We start from the raw sequence: 23073 nt of genomic DNA, 5'->3' as shown, positions 1-23073 counted from the left end.
TTGGGAACACTTGAAATGCGAATTGCAACGATGATTTGTTCAGATTTAAAAGTTAGATCCACAAATCCCTGCCGTTGCTTCTCCGACTGAAAGTCAAATGAAGGGCTTAAGGATGAAAATACTTCGTTTACCCAAATCTCTGTTGAAAATTCGTATACCCCATTTGATAAAAAAGGGTACAATGCAAGAGGGAAAGGAAAAGAGAAAGGCTTAACGGATGTGGAGGGAGAAGAGCAGAGCAGAGGAGAGATGCTGAAATGCAAAGTGCGGAGCGTGAGGATGGAATTTCGCTTTCAAATTTGCGTTGGCGCGTGAAATATACTTGTACGAGCATTTGTATCTGTATCTGTGCGTGCGAAAGGGTGCCCGTATATGTATGTCTGTCTGTGCGGCTGTGTGCGTGAAAGGATTGCGAATTTCACAGTCAATGCATTTAAGGTTCGAGCAATGGAGGGGCAACAATAAAAATTTTGTGTAATTTAGCAGCTGAGGCTCAGGCCCCAGAGAGGATGAGGAAACGAAATCGTAAGAGTGGAAAGTGGAGCCAGAAGACAGAAAGCAGCAGCACAGATAGGGAGAACGAGTGTTAGATAAGAGAGAAGTTATCTCATCTGCTGATTGTTGTTTCATTTATCACGCAAATGTCAAGAGCTCAACATGGAGCAGTAAAAAAATACAGTAGGAGGAATATACTTTTTAATTGCATTTCAGGCTGTAAGCCAACCCTCACCCACCCACCCTCAACGAGCACCCTCTTTGAGGTGTTAAATGGGAAACTTCTATGCGAGACAGCGATAGAAAAAAAGCATGGAAATTACAAAGTGACTGAGAGACGGAGAATCCTCCAATCCAACCCCTCTGGGCCGCCTGAACATTGACATTGACACAACCCCTGGCAGAACCCCTAGACCTTGCCACCTCACACTCTTACTCTCTTTCTCTCTCTCTCTCTGTCTCTCTCTTGCTGGGCAACTCACAAGCGTGCAATAAATTTTTCAATGTCATGCCTGCTCGTCGCGCAATCTATATAAAAAACAACAGCAAGCAACAGAAGGAATAATATCAGTGGAAGGAACTTGAACTTCCCTAAGAAGGAGGAACGATAGAAAAAGTATCATATGGTATCGCATCGTAAACCCATCCGAAAACCCTTGCCGCCAACCACTAAGCACCCAAACTGCTAAAACAAACTTCCAATCAGACCCCTCCAGTCAGATGCAGGGGAGGAAAACCCTCGCCCCTTGCCAGGGACTTTGTGATAAATGTGCTGTAGCTTTTTGTCTTTACTTCATTTGAAGTTGGCTTTGGCCAGCAGCTGGAGCTGTGGCTCCATCGCCGCACCAACTGAAAGTTCTGCTGAAAGTGTTGAAGCAGCACTTTGGCAGCGCATCAACGCCACAACAAGCTCCACCCACTTTTGCCACCATGCCCTGAGGCTGCTGCTCCTCCCGCTGCTGTCTGCTGTCTGGCCAACGGCGTGTTTGCTTTTTTATCTGCGTTTTGCATGTCGTCTTTAGAGTAGTTTTTCTAGATACTCTTTGGCACAGAGAGGGTATTGCAGCACTTTCGACACTCTATTTCATCTGTGATTCTATAAATGGAAAAGGGCATTGCCAGCATCGGTCTACGAAGGCACCCAAACCTTTCATCTTTATATTTCCTTTTCTTGTGCACAAGTTACATTTTTAATCGCGCCTCTGAGACTTCATTAGTGGAACAGCAGCAGCAGCACAGCGAAAATGGACAGAGAGACGCACTGCTGAAAAAAGGGAAGGGAGTATAGAGAGAGGCACAGAGTAGGAGGAGGTTTGAGCTTCTAGAAGTGGCAAAAGAGTCTAAAACATGTGCGACGCTGTTTCAAGTGCAGCTGATGCTGCTGCCCCAAACCGCTGCGACTGATGATGGTTCTCTTGTGCCCCTTGTTGTCTGCCAAATGGCGCATGAAGCACCATCAGAGACCAGTACCACACTACCACCACTATGGCCCCTTCGTTTCGTCTGCCTGTGGAGGAGCACTGGCACTTGCCCTGAGTTGAAGTGTTGTCTCTGCTTTTTGTGTGAACCCTTTCCCTGGTCTTTCCACAGTTTCAGTTTCAGCCTCCGCCGCTTCAGGTTGAAACGAAGTGTGTTTGTCTTGAGCTTCAAGTGTGGCAGGTTGTGATTTTTATTTAAAAACTAAGTAAATAAATAAACAAACGAAAATGAAGCAACTCCACATCTTTCAGCAGTCAGTTCTGCCGATAAGATTGCGAACCATTTATGGCTGATATTTACACACGCACTTGACATGACTTTGCCAGAAAAAAAAGGGAACACCTTTCCCTACCCACATGTCGTATGCGTGTTACGTGCCTCACTTTGCCCCGCATTTACTTCACCGCCCCCTTCTTTTCTTGCTGTTGTTCGCAAAAACATAAAATATGCATAAATTCCAACATATTTCAGCATTGGAGTTCGTTCCGCTCTCTTGTCTTTCGCCTCTCATAAAAACGGAGCAACAAAAAAGTAGCAGCTAAAGAATTCCACAGGAAGCAGCACAGCACAAAATGTTGCCAGCGTATCGTACATATAATATTTTCATTTCATTTGCAGCTTATTGACAATTGACATGAAATTGCCATTTTCTACGTTTTGTTGCTGCCACCGGCACGAATTTTATGCTACACGACGACACGACTCTTCTTGTTATGCGACTGCAAATAAAGTAATAAAAAAAGTTGGAAAAAGTCAAGCAAAAACGTAGAAGGAGCAACGTAATGAAAGCCAAGAACATGCAACCAAAAATGTACAGTGCACATTTTTCACATTTTTCGTTTGGATTTTAAGTGAAAACCCATGACACATAGTTGACATTTTCCACTCTCCCTTCTCTCTGCATGTGAGTCATTTTCCGCAGAAGAGACAGAAAATAGTTCGGATTTGTTGAGTGGTGGGTTCTCTTTGGGGTTCCATAAACCTCAGCTAATTGGGCGATCTCTTTGCTTTGGATTCACCTTTTTTTTTTGTGTGTTGTCTACTTTCTCCTTTGGATTTTTGTGTTTCCTGTTTATTTTACAACCCCTGCAAATCCCTTAATACGGATTTTCTTCTCTCCACTGCCATCCGATATCTGCAACTCCCCCAAAAGATATATCTCAAAATCCCTGCAATCTGTCTGGGGCAACCAAAGAAGATTTATTGCAAAGGAAACAAATTTGGTTGCATATTCGATGACTAAAAACGGTGTCAAGTGTCGCTGGAATATATATCAAATAATATATTGTAAATTATTATTTTTTATTGAAACCCAAGACGACTTTTGACAGCGGAAATCTCTGTAGACTGAGAGTGAGAGATTTTCAATCAGAGAGGCTGTTGCGCGTGTTCCGTGTCCTGTGGCGCTGGACGAGGTATAAATCACTGGCAAGATGTCAACCACTGACTAACTAGCTAGCTGAAGACATAATTAATTAGCTTTTAATGCAGCCAAGACAAAGAGAGAGAGAGAGAGACAGAGAGATAGAGAGAGAGACAGAGAGATAGCGAGAGCAAGGAAGGAGCTGTAGCTGGAGTAGGAGCAGTAGCAGTAGCAGAATGAACCCAAGGAATGCCGCTGGCAGATTGGGGATTGAGAGTAGAAAGTGGAGAGAGAGTGCATTTAGTCAAACGGAAAATGATGCCGGGGAATGTTGTGCTGTGATTCTGACAGACAGACAGACGACCAGACAATCCACAGAGCCCCCAGAGCAGGAGTCAGGCGCACATACTGGTGTATCCTTCTCTTCCTGCGGGACATAATGCTTGATCCTTTGTAGACATTTCGTTAAAAGTTAGCACAGTGATAGAGGGGAGGTACGAGAGCAAAGCACTGCCAACAATCAAATCAAAAGCAAACAATGGGCAAAAATGTAAGAAAACATAACCAGAGATAAGCGGCTTGCTCGGGCAAGCAAAAAAGATGGCGACAGCAGCGCGTTGCGTTGTAGCTGTAAACGGAAACGCAGACATGGCAAATGCAAAAGAAAAAAAAAACAAAAAATAGAAGGAAGAAAATAAAAGAGAGAAAACATAGCAAAGAAAGAAGGCAAAGGGACCCAAGCCAAGCCAAGCCGAGCCAAGCCAAGCACCCAGCCACCATGGTCTCGCGGCACTGGCTAAAAATGGGAGTGCAAATGTCGGCGTGTCCTTGTCCTTGCCAGTGCCAGTTCCAGTGCCACTGCCACTGCCACATGCCGCCCTGCTGCTGTCCCTGCGGCTGGTTGCTGGTGGCTGGTGTGCTGTTGTCTGCTGCAAATACCGCAACATGTACTCAAGCAGATAATGTTAAATACCACTCGAGAGCGACAGAGAGAATGAGAGAGAGAGACCTAGCCAGCAAAGGAAGCAGCAAATCCAGGGAACAACAAAAGACATAAGCGCTCCAACTGTGGAAGGGATGGATAGATGGGGGACAGTGGAGACTGAGACTGGGACTGGTCAGGACACTAGCAGTTAAAAGGACACCATCCGGCAGAGGACACATTCAGCTGGCGAAAAAAAACACCGAAACCGAAAGCATCTCCTATGGCTGCCTCCTGAACCTGTCCCCCTGTCCAGTCGAGACAAAAGTTCAAAGACATTTCGAAAGCTGCTGCTGCATCTCCACTCTCCATCTCCATCTCTGTGCTGCTGTCAGTGGCTGAGTCAGTTAGCCTTTGGTGCTGCTCTTGCCGGAAAATTTAAGCGTAACATTAAATAATTTACAAACAAATGGCGACGCCGCCGCCATGCTCTCAGGCTTAATCGCCGGAAATACGCAAAAAAGCTGCTGAGCAAAAGGAAGCTGGAGTGGAGCCGGATTCCCAGCGACGCATGTGCATGTGGCATGTGGCATGCGGCATGTGGGCATGCGGCTGAGGGAAGAAAATCAATAAAACGTGTGCGAGGATGCGGCGGTTTTGCTTTTGCCACTTTTACTTTTTCCCAGCACCCCCAGCACTCTCTCAGCTCTCAGGACAAGGCGCACAGGACGAGCTTCCGATGTCGTCGGCGTCGTCGTCGTTGTCGTTGTCGTTGCTTTGTCATTTGTTTGGCCTGCAGCTAAATTTGCCTGTCCCTCGCTACTCATTGTATGTGTAAATGTCTGTCTGTGTGTGTATCTATGCGAGTATATATGTATGTATTACTATATATCCTCCTGTACACTGTACTATTCAGAGGACTCCCCTTTTTAGACACATGGCAGCAGGACTTAGGTGTGGCTCCTGGCAGCTGTTTCGCGCTCTCTCTCTCTCTCTCTCTCTCTCTCTCCGCTCGTTTGGCTACAAAGTGCAACAAACCGAATTGGAAATGGAAAATATGCGACGCCACTCACGATTTTTGCATTTATAAAAGAAACGAAAGAGCGAGAGAGGGAGAGTGCGAACCAGGGCCTGGAAGTGGGCGTCTGACAAGCGTTAATCTCGAAATAAAATATTTGTTATTCGAGGCAGGCAGATCTCTCGCCTGGCGAGGCGTAAATTCAACCACCAAAAAAAAAAGTAGCATGATTATGGGCGCAGCAAGTCGCGAACCTTACATACGCTCTGTCCTTAAATACCCTGCTTAGAGAGTTTTATAGAACTGAGCAGCACCCTGTCTTCGTGTACCTGCAAGAGTATCTACATCTTCAGGGTTTGCTTTTCCTTTTTCTTTTCTTTAAGGGTTTTACTTTTTCTGCTGATTATCTTTTGGGCGGCAGTGACTTTCCCATAGATTTTGCATAAATTTCCCAACTGCACGAAAAGTTTTTCAAAGACAGCCAGGCCGGGGCTGCCGCCATGTATTTTGGGGGGATATATTTTACGTCTAAGCTCTGGGAAGCACTTCATTTCGAGTGGGAGAGACCGTTTTGGGATGGGCTAGGGCCCAGGAGCCAGGTGTTTGCTTACCATGTCAATGTCTCGCAGTCGTCCCGTTATTTGCATATCCCCACTATGTACCTCAGAGAGTGCGCCACTGTATGTGTGGCATGCTAACATTGTGTTTGTATTTCATTAATATTTCAGAGGTGGCGCGTTGTTTGAAATCAAAACATAAATATTAACATACACGAATTGAAACTCTGTATCGCCGCCAGCGCATTTCCTGCCACAAACACACACACACAGACGTACACAAAAAAAAAAAACATTAAAAAAGAATGAAAAAAAAGGAAAAATATGATATAAATGCTGTCCGCAGAAACCGCAAACAAATACCAAAACCCCAACTCCCAAAGCCCAATCCGCGAATACGAATGCAAACTCCCCAACTCCAAATAATAATAAAAACGTTCCCAAAAACTTTCAAAAAACGAGCAAATGGAAAGAGGTACAAAAAAATAACGAAATTAAACTGGCAGAAATGCAAGGCAAAAATTTTTGTGTCTAGCACGAATTGGATTTCGGATTGGAAATGTATGGTGGCTTTCCGTGGGTTTTCCCCGCCCGCTTTGCCTGTGATTCTTTGATATGCTTGTTTTTCATTTAACACGCAAATATTTTGTGGCACGCAAAACTGGTTTGCTTCATAATTTTAAGCAAATACCAAATGAATGGGGGGGAGAGATGCAAAAGAGTTAATTATAAAAGCTATATTTATTGTTTATCGGTGGAAAAGATAAGGCCAACTATGTAGCCCGGCAGGTTTTGTGCCGCAGGTGAGCTTTTATGTTTTCCATTGCCAATTTATTTAGTAATTTTTTTGTTATTCTGCTCGCGATCTGTTTATCAATTCAGCTACAAATACAATTGTTTAATCTTTAGTTTAAAAACCAATTTAAATCAGAGAGATGACGAGATACGCAAATAACGGAGATGTTCGCTTTGCGCTGCCTTCACTTTGTTTTGTTTACACAACGAAACGCACGGGCAGACACTTGCATCTCACTCGCACCTGGCAGCACCAAGTAGAGCTCTTATCGCTTTGGCAAATCTCTCTCTTAATACGCACTCTCTCCACCCACAACAACACGTGTACAGCAACAGCATAGGCAAGCCGAACAGACATATGTATGCCTCTCTCTCACACTCCGCAACACCTACGCCAACTGTGCATGATTGATCTTGTCGTCGTGCGCTTCAAGAGCCTCTCTAAGTGGGGTTAACTCAATACGAGCTCTCTCTATTACTCACAAGCAAAGCAATAACATGCAAGCCCAGCGGCCAGCAAAGTTTTTTGAAGAACAAAGCAAATAAGAAAAGAGTAGCAAAGCCAATCCCAGCCAGGTATAATTTCACAGTCAATGAAGTTGCACTGAGAATACCTATTCGGAAATATTTTATTGTAACAAACTTTTAATCAATTTATTAAATCCTCTAAAATATTTTAAATTTCTTCCATTCGCAACTTAACTGATTTCCCTTTTTTCTCTCTCTTCTCGTTTTAGGTAAGTGTGAAAAGCCGCTGGCCCTGAATCGTTTCCTCAATCGTTTCAATCGATGTTCCATCAATGTATTCCTCTGTCTCTCTGTGCACACCCCTCACCACAGACATAGCTCGACTTTCTCCCCATCTCTGCATACTTTCATAGTTTTCATCATTTTTAATGTAGTTTAGATATTTTTGCAAAAATTCCCCCACTAACAAATTTTCATAACTAAAAACTAAACCAAAAACTTGTGTGTGCGACTGTAAATTTCCTATCTTCTTTCCTCTCTCTCTATCTATTTGTATACTTTTGTGTATCAGTGTGAGTGCGTGTGTGTGTGCTTTGATTGTCGTTACAAATTGTGGTAAATATTTAAACATTTTCATTATCATTTCGCTTACATTGGGAAATTTATGCCAAAACGCGTTGACAACAGGCACGAGAAATCTGTCAGAGATTTGCCAAAACCACCAAAAACAATTTGCGTGCTTAATTAAAAATTTAAATTACATCAAATAGAATGCAGTTTGGGGCCTGGCCAGCAGCAGGTGCGCGGGGCCCAGCAGCGGGGCAGGATCAACAATTTGTGCGTGTGACAAATTTCCTTCTTACAACTTCCCAGGCAGGAAAAGCATAGAGAAGGGAGAAGCCCCCTTGCCATTATGACATGCATTATGGTTAGAAACAGCAACCGGGAAGTGAACAGGAACAGGAACTAGGAACAGAGACTTGCCACATGCTGCTGCCACTGCTACTGCTGCTACACTAATTTGTGCGTTGCGCCAAGTTGGTTGCCGAAAAACAGAGCGACCCAAAAACTTTTGCTCGCAGTCTTGGGACACTTTATACCTCCCCCCCATCTCTTGTCGAGTGCAGAAATTAATTGCATTAGAAAAGTTGCAGAGCCCGAGACGGAGACGGGCGCCCCAGCGAGTGCCACATGTGGCACGGGCGCACAAGTTGCGCTTATTTAAGTTTAGAAATGCGCCTTCCCAAAACTTGCCAACCGCCCTAAAACCCCACAGCACCCCCCGCGTTGAACAAACGTTTGTCAGCAAACTTAATTTCTGAACTTTTGCCCCCGCCGAGGAGGCATTCCTCCCACTGCCACACTCTCTGCCTATCCCTCAATTCGTGTTCTTACAAAATGCTCTCGTCACCAAACTTGAGCTTCGCTTTTTCAACGTCTTTTGGCAAAGAGTTTCGTTCTCCCCACCGTCCCTGTGCTACCCATAAAATATTTGTGCATATTTTAAAGGCGAAACTTGCCAGACGCACATTTTACATAAATGTTGCACTTAAATGCACATTTTGTCATAATGTTGCCGCCGTCGCAGTTACCGTTGCCGCCGCCGCCGCCGCCGCCACCGCCACCGCTCAGACCAAAGTGGATTCGAGTGCGCAGCCCCATCCCTGCCCTTGCCCTATCCTGTCCTGCCCTGGGACATGCCAAAAGGGAATTCTTTCTTTCCTTTAAGCACCAAAGGAACTTGCGAACAAAATTAAGATTCTTGTCGCTAGGGGGGTTGGGGGGAAGGTCTATAACAATTTTCAATAAATAACATTTTGTTTACCCTTCTGATATGCCCCTTTGGCAGAGGTATGCCAAAGGCTTCATATGAAAAGTGCTTCAATCTGGGTGCAAGAGGGTATTGGTTAGCCTCCACCTGGCGTTTCTTTTTCCTATTTTTGTGCCCTCTATTATTCTGCTTGGAAAAATATTCTGCTTCCCTTCCTTTGGAAAACTTCTTTGATGGTGCTGGTGCTGGCTGAACTTGGAACAACCAGAGCGCACCTTTGTGCATTGAAATGGAAATGAAAACTGTTGCCAAATGAAGGTAATGCATGCCTGACTATTTGAGTGTTTCCACTGCAGTGTGTGACTGTGTGTGAGTGTTTGAGTGTATTCATGTGTCGCTTGTTAGTGCAATTGCACAAAGACAAACGAAGAATTGTGTCTGTGCCCCCACCGAGCACACACTGTCTGACAAAGTCACTTTGTATTGAAATTAGACACATTTCCGTTCATGCAAAATGCCAACGGCTGCAAATACTTTTCCAACCCCCCCTGCTATAACCATTTTGGTTGCAGCATTGATATGCCGTGCACACACACGCGCACAGGGAAGGGAACGTGGTAACGGATGCAGTCGGGCAGCTGCAAAGTATGCTATAGATTTTTGCTCGAGCGCCTCGCACATCCTGAAGGTAGACAGCCTTCGGTGGTTGGGAGACATTGAAGAGTGCGTGTGGTGCATGAGAGTGAGGTCTGTCTGTCTCTCCATCTGTCTGTGTGAGACGACACTCGTTGACATTGGGGGCGACAATGCGTCAAGGCAAGCTGGCTGGATGGCTGGCTGGCTGGCAGGCAGCACCCCCACCCATCACTTGCCACTCGTTTCGCTCACTAATTTGCATATTTATGCAATTATACGCTACCTTTTGTTCCAGCCAACGTTTTTGTCCTAGCGTATACAGCGTCAACCCTTCTTTTTTCGGGGTGCCAAAGGGACCGATGCGAACCGAACCGAACCCTGCCCCAGACCTCAACAGTTGGTCGCGCGGAGTCGGAGCGAGTCGACGGCCGTCAGGTTGTCGCAGGCGCAGCATGTCACTTGTCACGCCAAACACGAACACGTTAAATGTCAACAATGAAGTGACGCGACGCGGCGCACAGGGTAACAGGGGGTGACAGTATGGTGGGAGGGACACAGGGTGGAGTAGCCAAAGAACGGGGTATTGGGCAGGACGGTCATTGTCCCCGTGCGCCTACCAACTGAGACAACATCCGATGGTGTTTCATTTTTTTTTTTTGGGCACCGGAACGGCTGCTCTCCGGAATCCAATCCACACCACTTCAGTTATCCCCCCTTCATTACCCTTTCCGCTTACTCGTAACCCGTTACCCGCTCCACATGCTGATCCTGCTCCTGCTCCTGGTTCTGGTTCTGGTCCTGTCCTGCCCTGCTGTTCCGTTGCCCTTCCGCTCTCCTATCCTGACATTTGACACTGTCACAGCGTTTAGTGATTTATTTGATGGTGACATGCGTGTGCTGTTGCCATGACACACTGCAAAATGTGAATAGAATACAGTGTAAGTGTGTTTGTGTATGTGTCTCGACTAGAAGGTACCCCCCATTATACACATGTACAGTTTATACCACAAAAATCCATATACCCTTTCAGCCTTTAAAACAAATTTCGGAAGCAAAGTAAAGAAACTTTTTTGCTTTGCTTAATTTTTGTTATTATTTCTATTTGCATTGGGCGCACTTCCCCCTCCTACAGCAATCTCCCTTCTATTAAATGCAAATGAAGTTATGAAAATTGCTCAGCAGCCCTCCCCCCCAGGTACAGCTACAGCCACAGTCAAAGCCGCCCGCTCTGCTCTGCTCAACCGCACAATTGGTATGAGGCAGCCGCGTGCCTTGTTCCTTGGTGGCGCAGTCACAAAAGGGTCGCAGACGTCTCTCTGTGGTATCTACAACAAATGATCTCAATCATGGGGCGAGCATTATGAAAATTGCATAATTTTCCCATGAGGGGGTTGCGTTGGGCGGTGTTTTTGGGCGCACTTCAATTAGAGTAGCAAATAAAAATAAATACAAATATAAACAGGAATCGTGTTTCAGTTTGAGCGCAGTCAGCTCCTTTCAGACCCTCAAATCTGACAAGTTTATAATCCGCAAACTTATGGACCAGATCCTTGGCCCTCCTCAACCCTTCGAAGAGTGTCAACAGCTTTAAGTCGCTGTTGCCGTTCAGTCACTGGCTGCTACTGCTGCTGCTGCTGCTGCTGCTGCTATTGTTGATATATCCAATGCTGTTCGCTTTTCAATTACCAGCTCAATGGCTTCTGGCTGCATCAATGAGAAGCCTGCTGTTGGAGCTGCTGCTGCTGCTGTGGCAGCCAAATAGTTGCACTTCAACACCACGTTCGCCAGCTCCTTTCAGCTTTCCAAAATCAGCTTCAGCTTCAGCTTCAGCATCAGCTTCTGCCTTTCAGCTTTCAGCTTCATTGAGCATTGGACATTTATTGTTGCTGCGCATTAAGGCATTAGCAGGAGCTGAATAACGGGAAGGTCCCTGGGAAGTGGAAGTCGAAGTGGAGCTGTGCCAGGAATTATGAACATATTTTGGACTTTGTTCGACACTTATATTGGCAAAAGGGCTGGTCTCGGCATTAAAGTCAATCGATTTTCCTATCGGTCATTTTACATGCTGGCAGGAGCAGTTCTCCATAGACCTTTTCACCAGACTTCTTGGAAGCTTCAAATTCATAAACAGAAAATCAGGAGATGTTAAAATGATTTAAGATTTAAACCAATCATTTTCCTGTATTTCCGATCATATTCTTTTATATTTTATTGATTTATATTATTGTTTAATTTTTTTGTGCCTGCATTTAGTCCTTCGCTTGGGGCTGTCTGCTTCAACTTTTTGCCGGGCCAGAGGATAACCGAAAAAAAATCCCTTATGTTGCCTTTGACTGACATGATTATAAGTTTGTCTGAGTCTGAGTCTGAGTCTGGCCTTCGTCTCGGCACGTTAACTCAAACGAAACTAATTTAATGCGCTGCAAAAGTATTCAAACAATTGCACAAGGCGACGCCCAAAGTGAAAGCAGCCAAAGAAAGGAAAAGAATAAAAACACAAATACCGAATTCAGCTGAAAAGGAGCATCATACTCGGGCTCCGAACTCTTGGGGGTCGTGCCTCACATCAAACGAGCGAATTTCATTTGCCATCCAACGAAAAGGAAAAAGTTTTTTGTCTTTTGCAGCAGCAGAGCTGCGTTTTTTGTGTGTTTCTCTCTCTTATTTTTAGATACATGCTTATGTACGTATATATAGAAATTTTGTATCTTTCGCACTCACTCCTCACTCCGCGCTACCAAAAGCACAATTCAATTGTTGGGGCGTGTACGTGATGATGATGATGGGGCAAGAGAGAATGGGAATTTGAATGGTGGAACGGTGGAAGGGGAGCTGGCGAGGGAATGTTAAAATTTGTATTTATGTTTGCTTTGAACTTGTCTTCATTATTTGCCAGCGACAACAACAAAAGGATATACGAGTATGTATGTTTGCATCTCCTGTGCTCATGGGGGAAACTCATTTCCACAAATTCCTCAACTCATTTTCCTCACTTTAAAAACGAACGCAACTGGAATTAAAATTAGCTTAAAAAGTTTCAGAGTCCCCAAAGCGACGAACGGGCAGAGCAGAGACAAGACAGCCATTAGAGCACCTTTAAAACACAACCCAAACCCCCCATAGGAAACTAAATACATTTGTGTTAATTTCCATCACGGGACACAAGAGGCAGAGGCTGGCTTAGACGGAAGCCGAACCCTTTTTAGGGAAAAATTTGCATATGTGCGGCTGCCATCAATGGATGGGGCGGTGGGTGGGGGAAACTACTCGTACACGTAGAAGAAGAAGCATGAGCTACTCATACATCAAACTATTAAAAGCCTTATAGTAAGGCCTCCAGGGGATCTCACAGCCGCAGCCACAACCACCTCAACCAACACCACCACCACCATGGCATATCCTGTCTGTCTCTCACTCTCTGTGTGCGTGTGTGTGTGTGTGTGTATGAGGTCCTTGTGTCTTGTGCCAACATTTGTCAAATGCTAAAGCAAGCGAGGCTTCGGCGACTGGCAAAATAGCAACAGTTTTGCCCCACGCTGCCAAAAAGTGAGGGAAAAAGTTCCAGCAGCCAAAAACTTACCGCAGACCACGCCTACCCCGCCTACCATTTTCTGATGCTACTCCTGTAGTGTATATGTATGTGTGTGTTTGGCAAAAGTTTAAGTGTATTTGGGCTTTAGGTAAAAGGTAACATCAGGGACAGGAAACCCCAAAGGGTCTCTCCAGAGGCAGGTGCATATATTTACATATATTTTTATGTACAACCATTTTTATGACTCCAGATATTGGTATACCCTTGAAAATGCTATTTCCGAATATTTACTTGGAAAATTATTCTCCAAAAGAGTATCTCCATTCGATACCATAGCAGCTCCTGGTTTTCCCTGTGAGCTTTTCGGGGCAGGGATTTTTGCGGGCAAATGATTTTAAGCCCTTACCTTTTGTTTAGATTGTTTCGCCAGAATTCTCTGCGCTCTTGAGGAGCACCTCACTAAATTAGTTTCATTTATCCATAGAGCAGGAGCTGCGCTCTTTCTCTCCCTCTCTGGGATACGGTTGAACGAGATTTTGCGACGATGCCTCACGTAAATGTTCCAGGCAGACGGCCAGACATCATAAACAATCCATGTGGCTATCATAAATTGCTTTTCCTACGTATTTTTCTACCCCGAAATAAAGTCTGGGTCATTTTTTATGGCAGCCAGACAGACAGAGGAGCTCCTCTCGTTTTCGTGGAGGTGTGGGGGAGGGTCTTAGTGGCAATTAAAATAAATTATGATGTGCAGATTTACGAAAATTAAGAGATTGTTTTTCCATGCTGCCGCTGCTGCTGCTGCTGCTGCTGCTGCTGCTGCTGCTGCTGCTGCTGCTGTGAGGCACGTGAGGCGCACCTATAGGGCAGGTGCCACGCCCACACACAAAGAGAGAGAAAGAGAGAGAGAATGGAAGTAAACTATAAAATGACGTAATAAAAGCAGAGAAAAGAAGCAAAAGGGATAAGTGAAATCAAGTTGCAGTTTAACCTGCTTCTATCTATGCCACATCCTTGATCCCTGCTGCTCCTTCCGCTGCCCCAGCTCCTACTCCTGCTGAGCCCTGAAATGGAGGGCAACACGTGCTGCGGCCTCATCAGCAGTCAGAACACCTGACGGGCGCACACACACACACACATACGGCCATTCTTCGTAAGGGTAGAACGGGATTTGCCTTGGGTTTTTAGGAGAATCCTGTGCAGAAGATGCTCAGCAGGAGTGCGGCGGGGCTCTGCAATCAAGAATTCAGGTCATGTGCATGTGAACTCAATTAAGCAGCACATAACTTACAAACCGGATTACAATCATCATCATCAACAACATTCTGGGGCGGGGAGGGGGCGGCAAACCAACCTCCTCCTAGCCTCCATCCTCCGCAACCTTGAGACTTCGGGGGAGGAAGGTTCAGGCTCGTTTGGCATGCAAAGCAGCAACAGCAGCCGCCTCGCAGTTGAACCTTTCGGCCACTGCCGCCTTTGACTTTTCAACGAGCTACCAAATATGTTACTCATCCCTCGTCCCACTCCCCATCGGTTGAGTTGCTGGGATGGGTGGGAGGTTTAACCTTTTTGGGTGCAAAACAATTTGCAAACCATAAATTTTGCCACAGCAAACAAAACACGAGGCAAGGTCCTTTAACCAATTTGAGGTGAGGTCAACAGCAGCTGTCGAACTTATTTCGTATGTAGTGCACACAGGATATGAAACATTTTCGCCTGAATAATTAATTGAACGTCGGAGCAGTTGTTGCGAGTATCTCTAGAACCCTCCACCGTCTCATTTCTCTTTATTTACCCTTCTTGCGGTTGTAACTCTTCGTTCCAGTTCTTGTTCTAGTCACAAAAGACATCCTGTATCCTCTGTCCTGTGCACCCTCCGCCCCTCGATACCTTTGTCCGATTTGCGGTGTTGTCTTGCGGCTGTTGCTGCTGCTGCTGCCTCTGCTCTTCCTTTCCTGCTGGCTTGGGTCCTGCGAGTGCCTTTAATTAAGCCATACATGACTCAGACAATCAGCCATTGCACTGTTGTGGAAGGAGGGGGATTGGTTGTGGGAGCGGATGGGCCTTGGTTCTCTCCCTTTTAGATTGTTAGATTCATTTTTTCCCTAAGCCGCTTTCGAGCGTCGGCGCCGCCGCAACAAGCGCAACAACATTTAAGCCTTTCGTGATAAGCATTTAAATAAATTAAATCCAAATCCTCTTTGCCTCCAGCCCCCCGTTCTAACCGCAGGCAACGGCTCTAATAAATAATAGCGAGAGTGAGTAAGAGCGCCAGAAAGTGCCGGGCATAAACCAACAAACAAACCAGACAAAAAAAATACAACAAAAACACACACAAAAAATTTTGCAGGCGACATAAAGATTTGTCAACGTTGATAAAACAACAACAAAAGCCAGCAAAATGCTACGCGGATTTCGCACGCTAGGGGGGGGGGGGCTGTAGGGGGTCAGTTGTGTGGTAAATTTTCACAGTAAGGGTTAAAAGAGAGAGGGAGTGGGAGGGAGTGGTCGGAGAACAAACAAAACCAAATCAAATGTGTAACTGTTGCGGCCGCTCCAGCTGCTGAGGGAAAGTGTCAATCTCTGTCGAATGAAACAAAAACAGAATAAAATCCAACGCACTCATTTGAGAGTTTTGGGCAACGACTATAAGGAAATCCTTTACTGAGAGAAATGCTTAAAGAATACATACGGAATGATTAAATAGAAATAAAGTACAGAAAGACAAAAACTTAACTTCATATTATGTATATTCATATTCAGTAGCTTTTTCTAGTGCAAAATCGTCTAACTTATAGCTAAAAATCTACCAGCAACAACTCTACAGTTTTGCTGCTGCATTACAGGGTATGTGTCAGTCATTTACTTGCCGCAAAACTGATTGCCCGGATTGTTAAGTATGCCATATTAATTTGCATTGTGCGGATTTGCATTGAGGCTCTTGTTGTCCCCACGCATCCACTGTCTGCGGCTAAACGAATGGAAAGAACTCTATAACAACGAGAGAATGAGTGGACTCTATAGGAGTGTGGCATGAAGTGTGAGTGGCAATGATTGATATGAAATTGATGCCTTTTTTGTGGCTAAACTGAAATCATTTGTTGTTTGATTTGCTTCTAAACGATCTGGGTGTGGGTATGCCCTCCAGGCGACTCTAATCGATTCAATCCGAGCGGAATCAAAGCCCTCCTACACTTTGGTTAGATTTCCCCATGGCTCTCTCTTGCATATGTACGTTCCCATTAGAGATAATCACTTTTGCATTTTTAATGTCCTGCCAACACACACACACACACACAGAGAAAAAGAGAGAGAGTGTGTGTGGCACACACATAAAATGAAATTGCAATTGCCAAAGCGCCAATAGGTTTGATAAGCCATAATCAGCAGTTGGAGAGTGAGAAATTAGCATAATAAATGCAAGTGCCGTTGCCTGGGGGAATGTCGTCATAAAATTTTATTAATTTGTTCGCCACAACAGCACTGATACCCAGCGACAAAAATGTCACAGAGTGGCAGAGTGGGAGTAACCAGTAACCGTGGGGCACTCAAGAGCTTAACAGATTTACAGCTTGCAAAACAAAAGAGAGTCAGGGAGCCATTAAAATGCATCCCATCCCCGCAACCGAAAAAACGAGAATAGAAAAGTGCACTAAAAACACGCAATGAATCGGTGCAAAAGTCAGTGCTAAAGAAAGGGCTTTCTTTGCCAGTGTGCTTTAGATATCCTTGTTTCTGGCTGTTTCAGCGATCAGTTCTACTCCGATTTGGAGACACTTTTCATACAACAGGATAAAGGGAGTTTCCAGGGTAAGAAAGGAGCCTTTTATGTCCAGCGCAATCCCCGAAAATCCATCTAAAAAGGGTGCATGGGGTTGCTTGTTGTTTGTTGCATGCCACTTTCTAGGTCAGGCAATTGGCAAGTGCACTAAAAGCCAAACAGCAAGCAAACGGACACTCAACACTCAGACGGACGGACAGACACACACCCGGACAGATAGTTGTCAAGCGGCCGTCGACGTGGTACACGAGGTATTCCAAGTGGGGCGTGGTGGTGCACCCATGTTGCTGCCACTGCTGCTGCACCTTGTGCTCCGGCTGTCAACAGTGTCTACCGTTTGGGGCACGGACAGTGGCAGTGGCAAGGGCCTGGCTGACAAGTGTGTACGCCTCACAGATGGCTGGCAGATTGCGCATGAAACAGGGTGAGGGAGAACTGAGGAGGAGACAGACAGAACAGCGGCATGTACATATGCACTTTTCGGCTCACACAAAAACACGGGGCAGACATTGTGTCTGGTGTACTGCGGGGGGCACTGGGAGTGGGGTAGGGACTGCTGTTTTTGGCTGGCTTCATTAGGAAGAAAAAGGGCTGCACTTGTCTGTTGTTCGTTGTCTGTTGACTGCCAAAGTGCCAACAGGCAACTGCCGCCCCAACACTGAGGGTTAAACAGGAATTTACCCAGAGGCCTTTTCAGTATCTTTGAGGGATTTTAATCTGTGAAATTTAATTGGAAATTCTTAAAGCAGTTGAAGATCCAAAGCTGCTGCTATATTTACTCTGACTTACTTCTATAATTGCCATGTGTTTTTTCTCAGTGTGTCGGCTCTCTCTGTCTGCCATGAAACTATTTACGACAGAAGGCGACACGCCCACTTGGACATTTTTTGCACGGCCTACTCCAACCGCCTTCTAGGCCCCTCCCCAGCCCACGTCTCTCTCTTTCTCTTTGCTCTCTTTTTATAGTTTTCCTCCTGGTTTTTTTTTTATTTGTTGCTACTGGGGAAAGTTCAACGGACGCCCTTTTGTTTTAACCAGCGAGGTAGGCGCTGTGTTATAGGCCAAATGTTGCCATTTTCTTTTTTCATTTTCCGCGGCTTTCACCGCAGCTCACAATCTGTGTTGTCACGGCTACTGGCTCTCCTCTCAGTTGCCTTCCACCCCTGCCGCCCTGTTTTTGGCCCAAAGCCAGAGTAAAAGTTGGTCTTTGGGTCGACGTCTTCGTTGCCGTTGCCTGCTGCCGTTGCCGTGACTTGCAGTTGATAAAAAATTAAGCATAGTTTTAGGCGCCGCGCACTGGCGGGACCCCAGCCAAGTGCTGATTCTGCTGATGCCACTGCTGCTGTTGACTTGATGAAGAAAGTTTTATTGCCCCAAGGAGAGAGCGAGAATGAGAGACTGCGAGAGAGAGAGAGCGAGAGCGAGAGAGCGAGAGCGAGAAGGAGAGTAGTACCCTGGGTTTTTCTTAGCCAGTTTGTCGCTCTCCCACCCGCCTCGTCCATTTTGCCCTTTTTAATTTTATACAAATATTTTGCCAAAGCGTTTTACTGGTCTGCCTTCTGTTTTTTTTTTTTTGGTTCCTTCCTTTCTGTTTTATTAAAATGTTGACAGCTTGTTTGCCGGCTAAAGTTTTGGCTGGGTTTCGGTTAATGATAATGGAATTAAGCCGGGACTCGAGGATCCGCCAAACTAATTGGAAAGCGAACTTATTGGATATCAAAGCAGCTGAGACAATGCAAATTGATTGTGGGCGGCAGAAATCAGAGGCAAGGGACACAAAAATGGTGGGCAAATGTTTTGTTGGCAAGCTTTTGCCACATGCCTGCGCATACCAAGTGGCAGCTGGATGGATGGTTTGATGGTGGATGGATGGGGGTGTGGCAACATGGCCATATGTGCGGCATAATGAGGAGAAAAGCTGGGGGCCCAAATGGCAACTCGTGCATGCAGCCGCCGCAGCGTTGTAGTCTCGCGTCTGACAGCAAATCAATTCATATGCCTGCCCTGCCCTGCCCCTGCCTCCGCCCTCCCAAAAACAACCCTCATTCGGGCAGGGTGTGGGGTTATGTGGCAAGGATGATTGAGATAGGAGGGGAGTGAATGAATGAATTCATCAAAACGCTGAGCCTGTGCCTGGTGCCCATTGTTATGTGCGGTTAACTGCAAATATGACTCCAGGGTGCCACCGAGCCATTATCCTTCTTACGACTGGAACACCCCCACCGGGCAGTTGAGCTGGACAATGGCCACAGTTTTGGATCGGGTTGGGGGCACTTAATCCATTTTGTCTTGTGCTTTCCAGTTGGACAAATGAAGTCAATTGGATTGCGATGTGGCAGGCAGGCAAGCGGGCAGACAGGAAGGCAGTCAGTCGTGGGGCAGCATCAAAGTAAATTGTTTTAAGCATTCAAAGCTGCTGCTGCCACGGATTAGCATCGGTTTACCGTTGCCACAGGGGCCTGACGGCTGGCGCGGGGGCGAGTAGCGCATCAAATGATAAAGAACTTTGCGCCTTAACAAGCAACGTGCCACTCGACATCCGAAGATAGTTTCACTCCCTCTGTCTGTCTCTGTGTGCTTGTGCGGCAATTGCAGTTTCTTTGGCTGAACTTTGAACCCTCCCGTGTTGTGTGTCCTGTGCCACAGCATTTATTACTCGTACACACTCTCATTTGTTTCCCGGCCAGCAGCTGTCATATTAAGCAACTTTGACCATTCGAGTGGGCAGCGAGCCAGCAGCAGCAGCAGCAGCAGCGCTCGAGATAGAAATCTTTTTTGTTCATTTCATTTCATTTTATGTCTACTTTCCCAGGAAAAACCCACACTGAAACACACACACATGTGCAGTTTTGGCAATTTCCTGGCTGCCATTTTCCCCTCCCACTCGCTGCGTGTGTGTCTGCTGTCTGACCGATGCCTCAATTTGACATTGATGTGCCAAATGTGGAAATTTTTTCTTCACTGACCGAAAAAAGCAGAGACCCACAAGAAGCAAGGGCTAATTCCAACCAGGCCGAAACGGGGAATACTCTAAACAGACTTTTTCCAGATATAAACCAATAAAAGTAGTGCTAATGGAAAAGTTTCCATCCTTTCTATGAAACAGTGCCACATATCCTATACCCCCATAGCTGTTAGAAAGAGTATCAATAGTGGCGCATATACACACAGAATGTGTGAGGTGCGGGGCACAAAAAAAAACTGTAACAGCAAAAGGCTGTTGAAATGTAATTTGGCAAAATATTTCTGCTCCTCGTTTGACTTTGGTTTCTTTCCACCCAAATGAAACTCAATCTGTCAGAGCCCCAGTATATATATCTTTCTCTGTCTTTCTATGGCACTGCCAGTCACGCCTTACACCCCCGCCCTACCTTCGATGCCTACTCATTCCTCCATACCATTCTCGCTCCCCCCCTTTCTGCCTACCATTCGTGCGTTAGTCATTTTGGCACTTTCTCATGCTGTTGTCAGTCGCTTTGCCTTCTACTCATTCACACACGCACCGACATGAATGGACATGTCCCATAGCTCTTCTCTCTCTCTCTCTCTCTATTCTTATTCTTGCTGTTGTTTTTGTTGTCGTTCTTGATGTTGTTGCTGTGGCAGATTAGTCCATGTATTTTGTCGTTCTTCTTGTTGTTGCTACTTTTTCTTTGCAGTAATTTCTTTCTTGTTCGATTGTGCATTTAATGTCAAATTTAACGTGTTTTTCTTTTGCTATGGTACTCTCGTCTTGTATGACTAATGTTTCTGCAGAAACCCGAACACGAAATCAATCATCCTCGATGGGAAGCAAGGCTTGACAGAAGCAGAATCTTGTACACATAATTAGCCAGACAATTATCATGATAAATGGGAAAAAGAAACATTTAACAGGTTGTAAATATTCACAAAGAAAAAATGTGAGGAAAAACATGCAAAGAAATCTAAAGATAAAGTTTTCTTTAATAGTAAAACAATTGAAAATGTGATTGGAGCTGATTCAGGTCAACTTTAACCGAAATATAAATAAATTATTTTATCTTTTACACTTAACGAACTTTCCTAGCTATAATAATTCCAGAATAAACCCATGAATAAACCAGTAAATATTTCCGAGATTCCATAAACATCAATCTTCAGTTCATTCATCTTTTATTCTCCCACTCGAGCCCCCCCAAATGTCTAGACATTAGAAGAAATTATACCCAACCCCTGCCATTAGTCAACCGACATTGTTCATTTGCAAAACTCATTTACAATTAAAACAACATTAATTTCCCTTTAATATGACCTCAAGCACTTGCTGCTGCTGCTGGCCAAAATATCTAATTGCCAGTGAAACAGAACAGAACCCAACAAATGATTGTCCCTTGCCTCATGCTCATCCTCATCCACATCCACGTCCACAGCCTCGTCCTCATAATTACCCCATCATCATTGTCTATAAATGCCACAAAAAAGTAATTAAATTACGCGGCAAAAGCCCTGGCAAGAGCCCCAACTCTAAACCCAAGCCAAAAACCAAAACCCCGACAAAACTTAAAATACAACGCCCCTGCAACAAGCGTTTAGACACGCCCAATCCACTGTCAATCTGCCCTTTTTGTTGTGTGAGAGGGGTTCCAGGGGTTCCAGCTGTGTGCGAAAATTTCGCATAATTGCGTCAGGGCTAACGCATAAATTGCCAAAGACAATCCAGCCAGAGGGCACGTGCGTGAAGGTTGTCTAACAACAGAGAGAGCGAGGAGGGTTCGAGTTCATGTTCGCGTCCTGTGGGTGGAATCCATAGAAAAACTGACAGGGAAGGGCGTGGCAATCAAACGTTGCACTTTGCGTGTGCATATGTCAAACGGAAGAGGCAAGGGCAGGAGCACTTTGCATCCACTGTGCAGGACTTGCATTGTCCTGGGCATTGCATGGCTGTCACTCCAACAGCGGCAAGCCAGCCAGGGAGGGGGAGACGACTAATAAAAGAGAGAGAGAGATAGCGAGTGAGGGAAGAGAGACTGTCGTGCATTTTGCCAACTTAAATTATATTAAGTATGAAATATTATGCTAATTATGGCTGATTTCATTCCATTTGTTGCAAGGAAGCGAGAGAGAGGCAAGTGGCACGGCAAAGAAACAAAAGAACACCTACAGAAAGAGAGAGAAAGAGAGAGATGGATAGGGCCAGAGACAATGCAAATGAATTAAAATTAAATGGCAGGAAAAATGGAAATGAAAATGAAAATTGAAATGTAATGCAGTCACCGCCCGCCGACTCCCACATCCAGTGCCACTCCCTGCAAATGTCCCGCGGCTGTCTGTGACGTTGACTCGTGACTTTAACGCAGGATCCAGCTTCAGCTACAGCTACAGCTCCACAGCTGCCACGTCGTTCTCGTCATTATGCGCAATTTTATGTCAAACGTGGCGTATGCGTAATTTTTCCCATTACTTCTTTGAGCTGGTGGAGATGGAGAAACAACCCTTTTAATGCAGAGCATTCCCGTCCCCCACTCTCTCACTGTGTTCTGTTTCAAATGATTTTTCCATCACTTTACAAATGAGAAATTAAATTATTTGCTGCTAATGTATGTGAGAGAGAGAGGGATGCAGGCAGCTGCTTGAATGTGCCTGGATGCCACATGCCACACACACCCCCTCAGCGGAAATGATATAGCAAAAGAGTGTTGGTGCCCTCCAACCTGAAGATGAAATGTGTGTGTGTCCTCTTCGCAAAACTAAAACTCATTTCTGGCAAATTAAACTCAAAATGTGCCACGTTTGAGCAAAAGGGTAGTGAGTCCAAAAGAGTGGGGTGGGAAGCGCCACATGTGTGTGTGTGTGTGTGTGTGTTTGTGTGTGATGCTCTCTCTCGCATCTCAAATGTGGAAATTAAAAGGCATTTCCGCAGAATGTCAGCGCCATATTGTAAAACATGAGTATTTAATTAGAAAATACTTTTAGGCAGCAGACACGACACGGCAGCACTCTCCATCATCCAGGACGGGGCATCCTGTCGATACTCCTGGCCTGGCTAATGAATTCCTCCACTCAGGAAGAGCAGCAAGCAGAGAACAGCGAACAGAGTGTGGAAGTGATGTAAACGCCTCAAGTTTTGTGCTTTTTAACAAGTTAACATAGTTTCGTTTCGGTCTTGAGTTTTGCGCCATGTTCATGTAGGATGTAAGTACAAAATAGCATTTTCCTTAATGGAAAGCCGCTGCAGAGGAAAATCCTGTGTAGGCAGGCAAGCGGGCAGGCAGGGAACTTTGCATGTATGCGGGAT

The 23073-nt window shown here is 45.4% G+C and overlaps 1 protein-coding gene across 8 annotated transcripts in view; it reads left to right on the top strand.

The window, feature by feature from the left end:
* Positions 1-23073, top strand: part of LOC117583312 (sterile alpha motif domain-containing protein 5) — a 156815-nt gene that overhangs the window by 110440 nt on the left and 23302 nt on the right. The window contains exon 3 of one of the 8 annotated variants that reach the window (XM_034271568.1): positions 7367-7573. The exons of the other annotated variants lie outside the window; for them this stretch is intronic. Coding sequence (XP_034127459.1) covers positions 7367-7393 — 27 coding nt within the window. The 3' untranslated portion in view covers positions 7394-7573. Of the gene's footprint in view, positions 1-7366; positions 7574-23073 lie in introns of those variants that run through there. 8 annotated transcript variants of the gene reach the window in all.

Source organism: Drosophila guanche, unplaced genomic scaffold (genome assembly GCF_900245975.1).
Source record: "Drosophila guanche unplaced genomic scaffold, DGUA_6, whole genome shotgun sequence".
Classification (NCBI taxonomy): domain Eukaryota; kingdom Metazoa; phylum Arthropoda; class Insecta; order Diptera; family Drosophilidae; genus Drosophila; species Drosophila guanche.
This window is presented reverse-complemented; position numbering and strand designations above follow the sequence as displayed.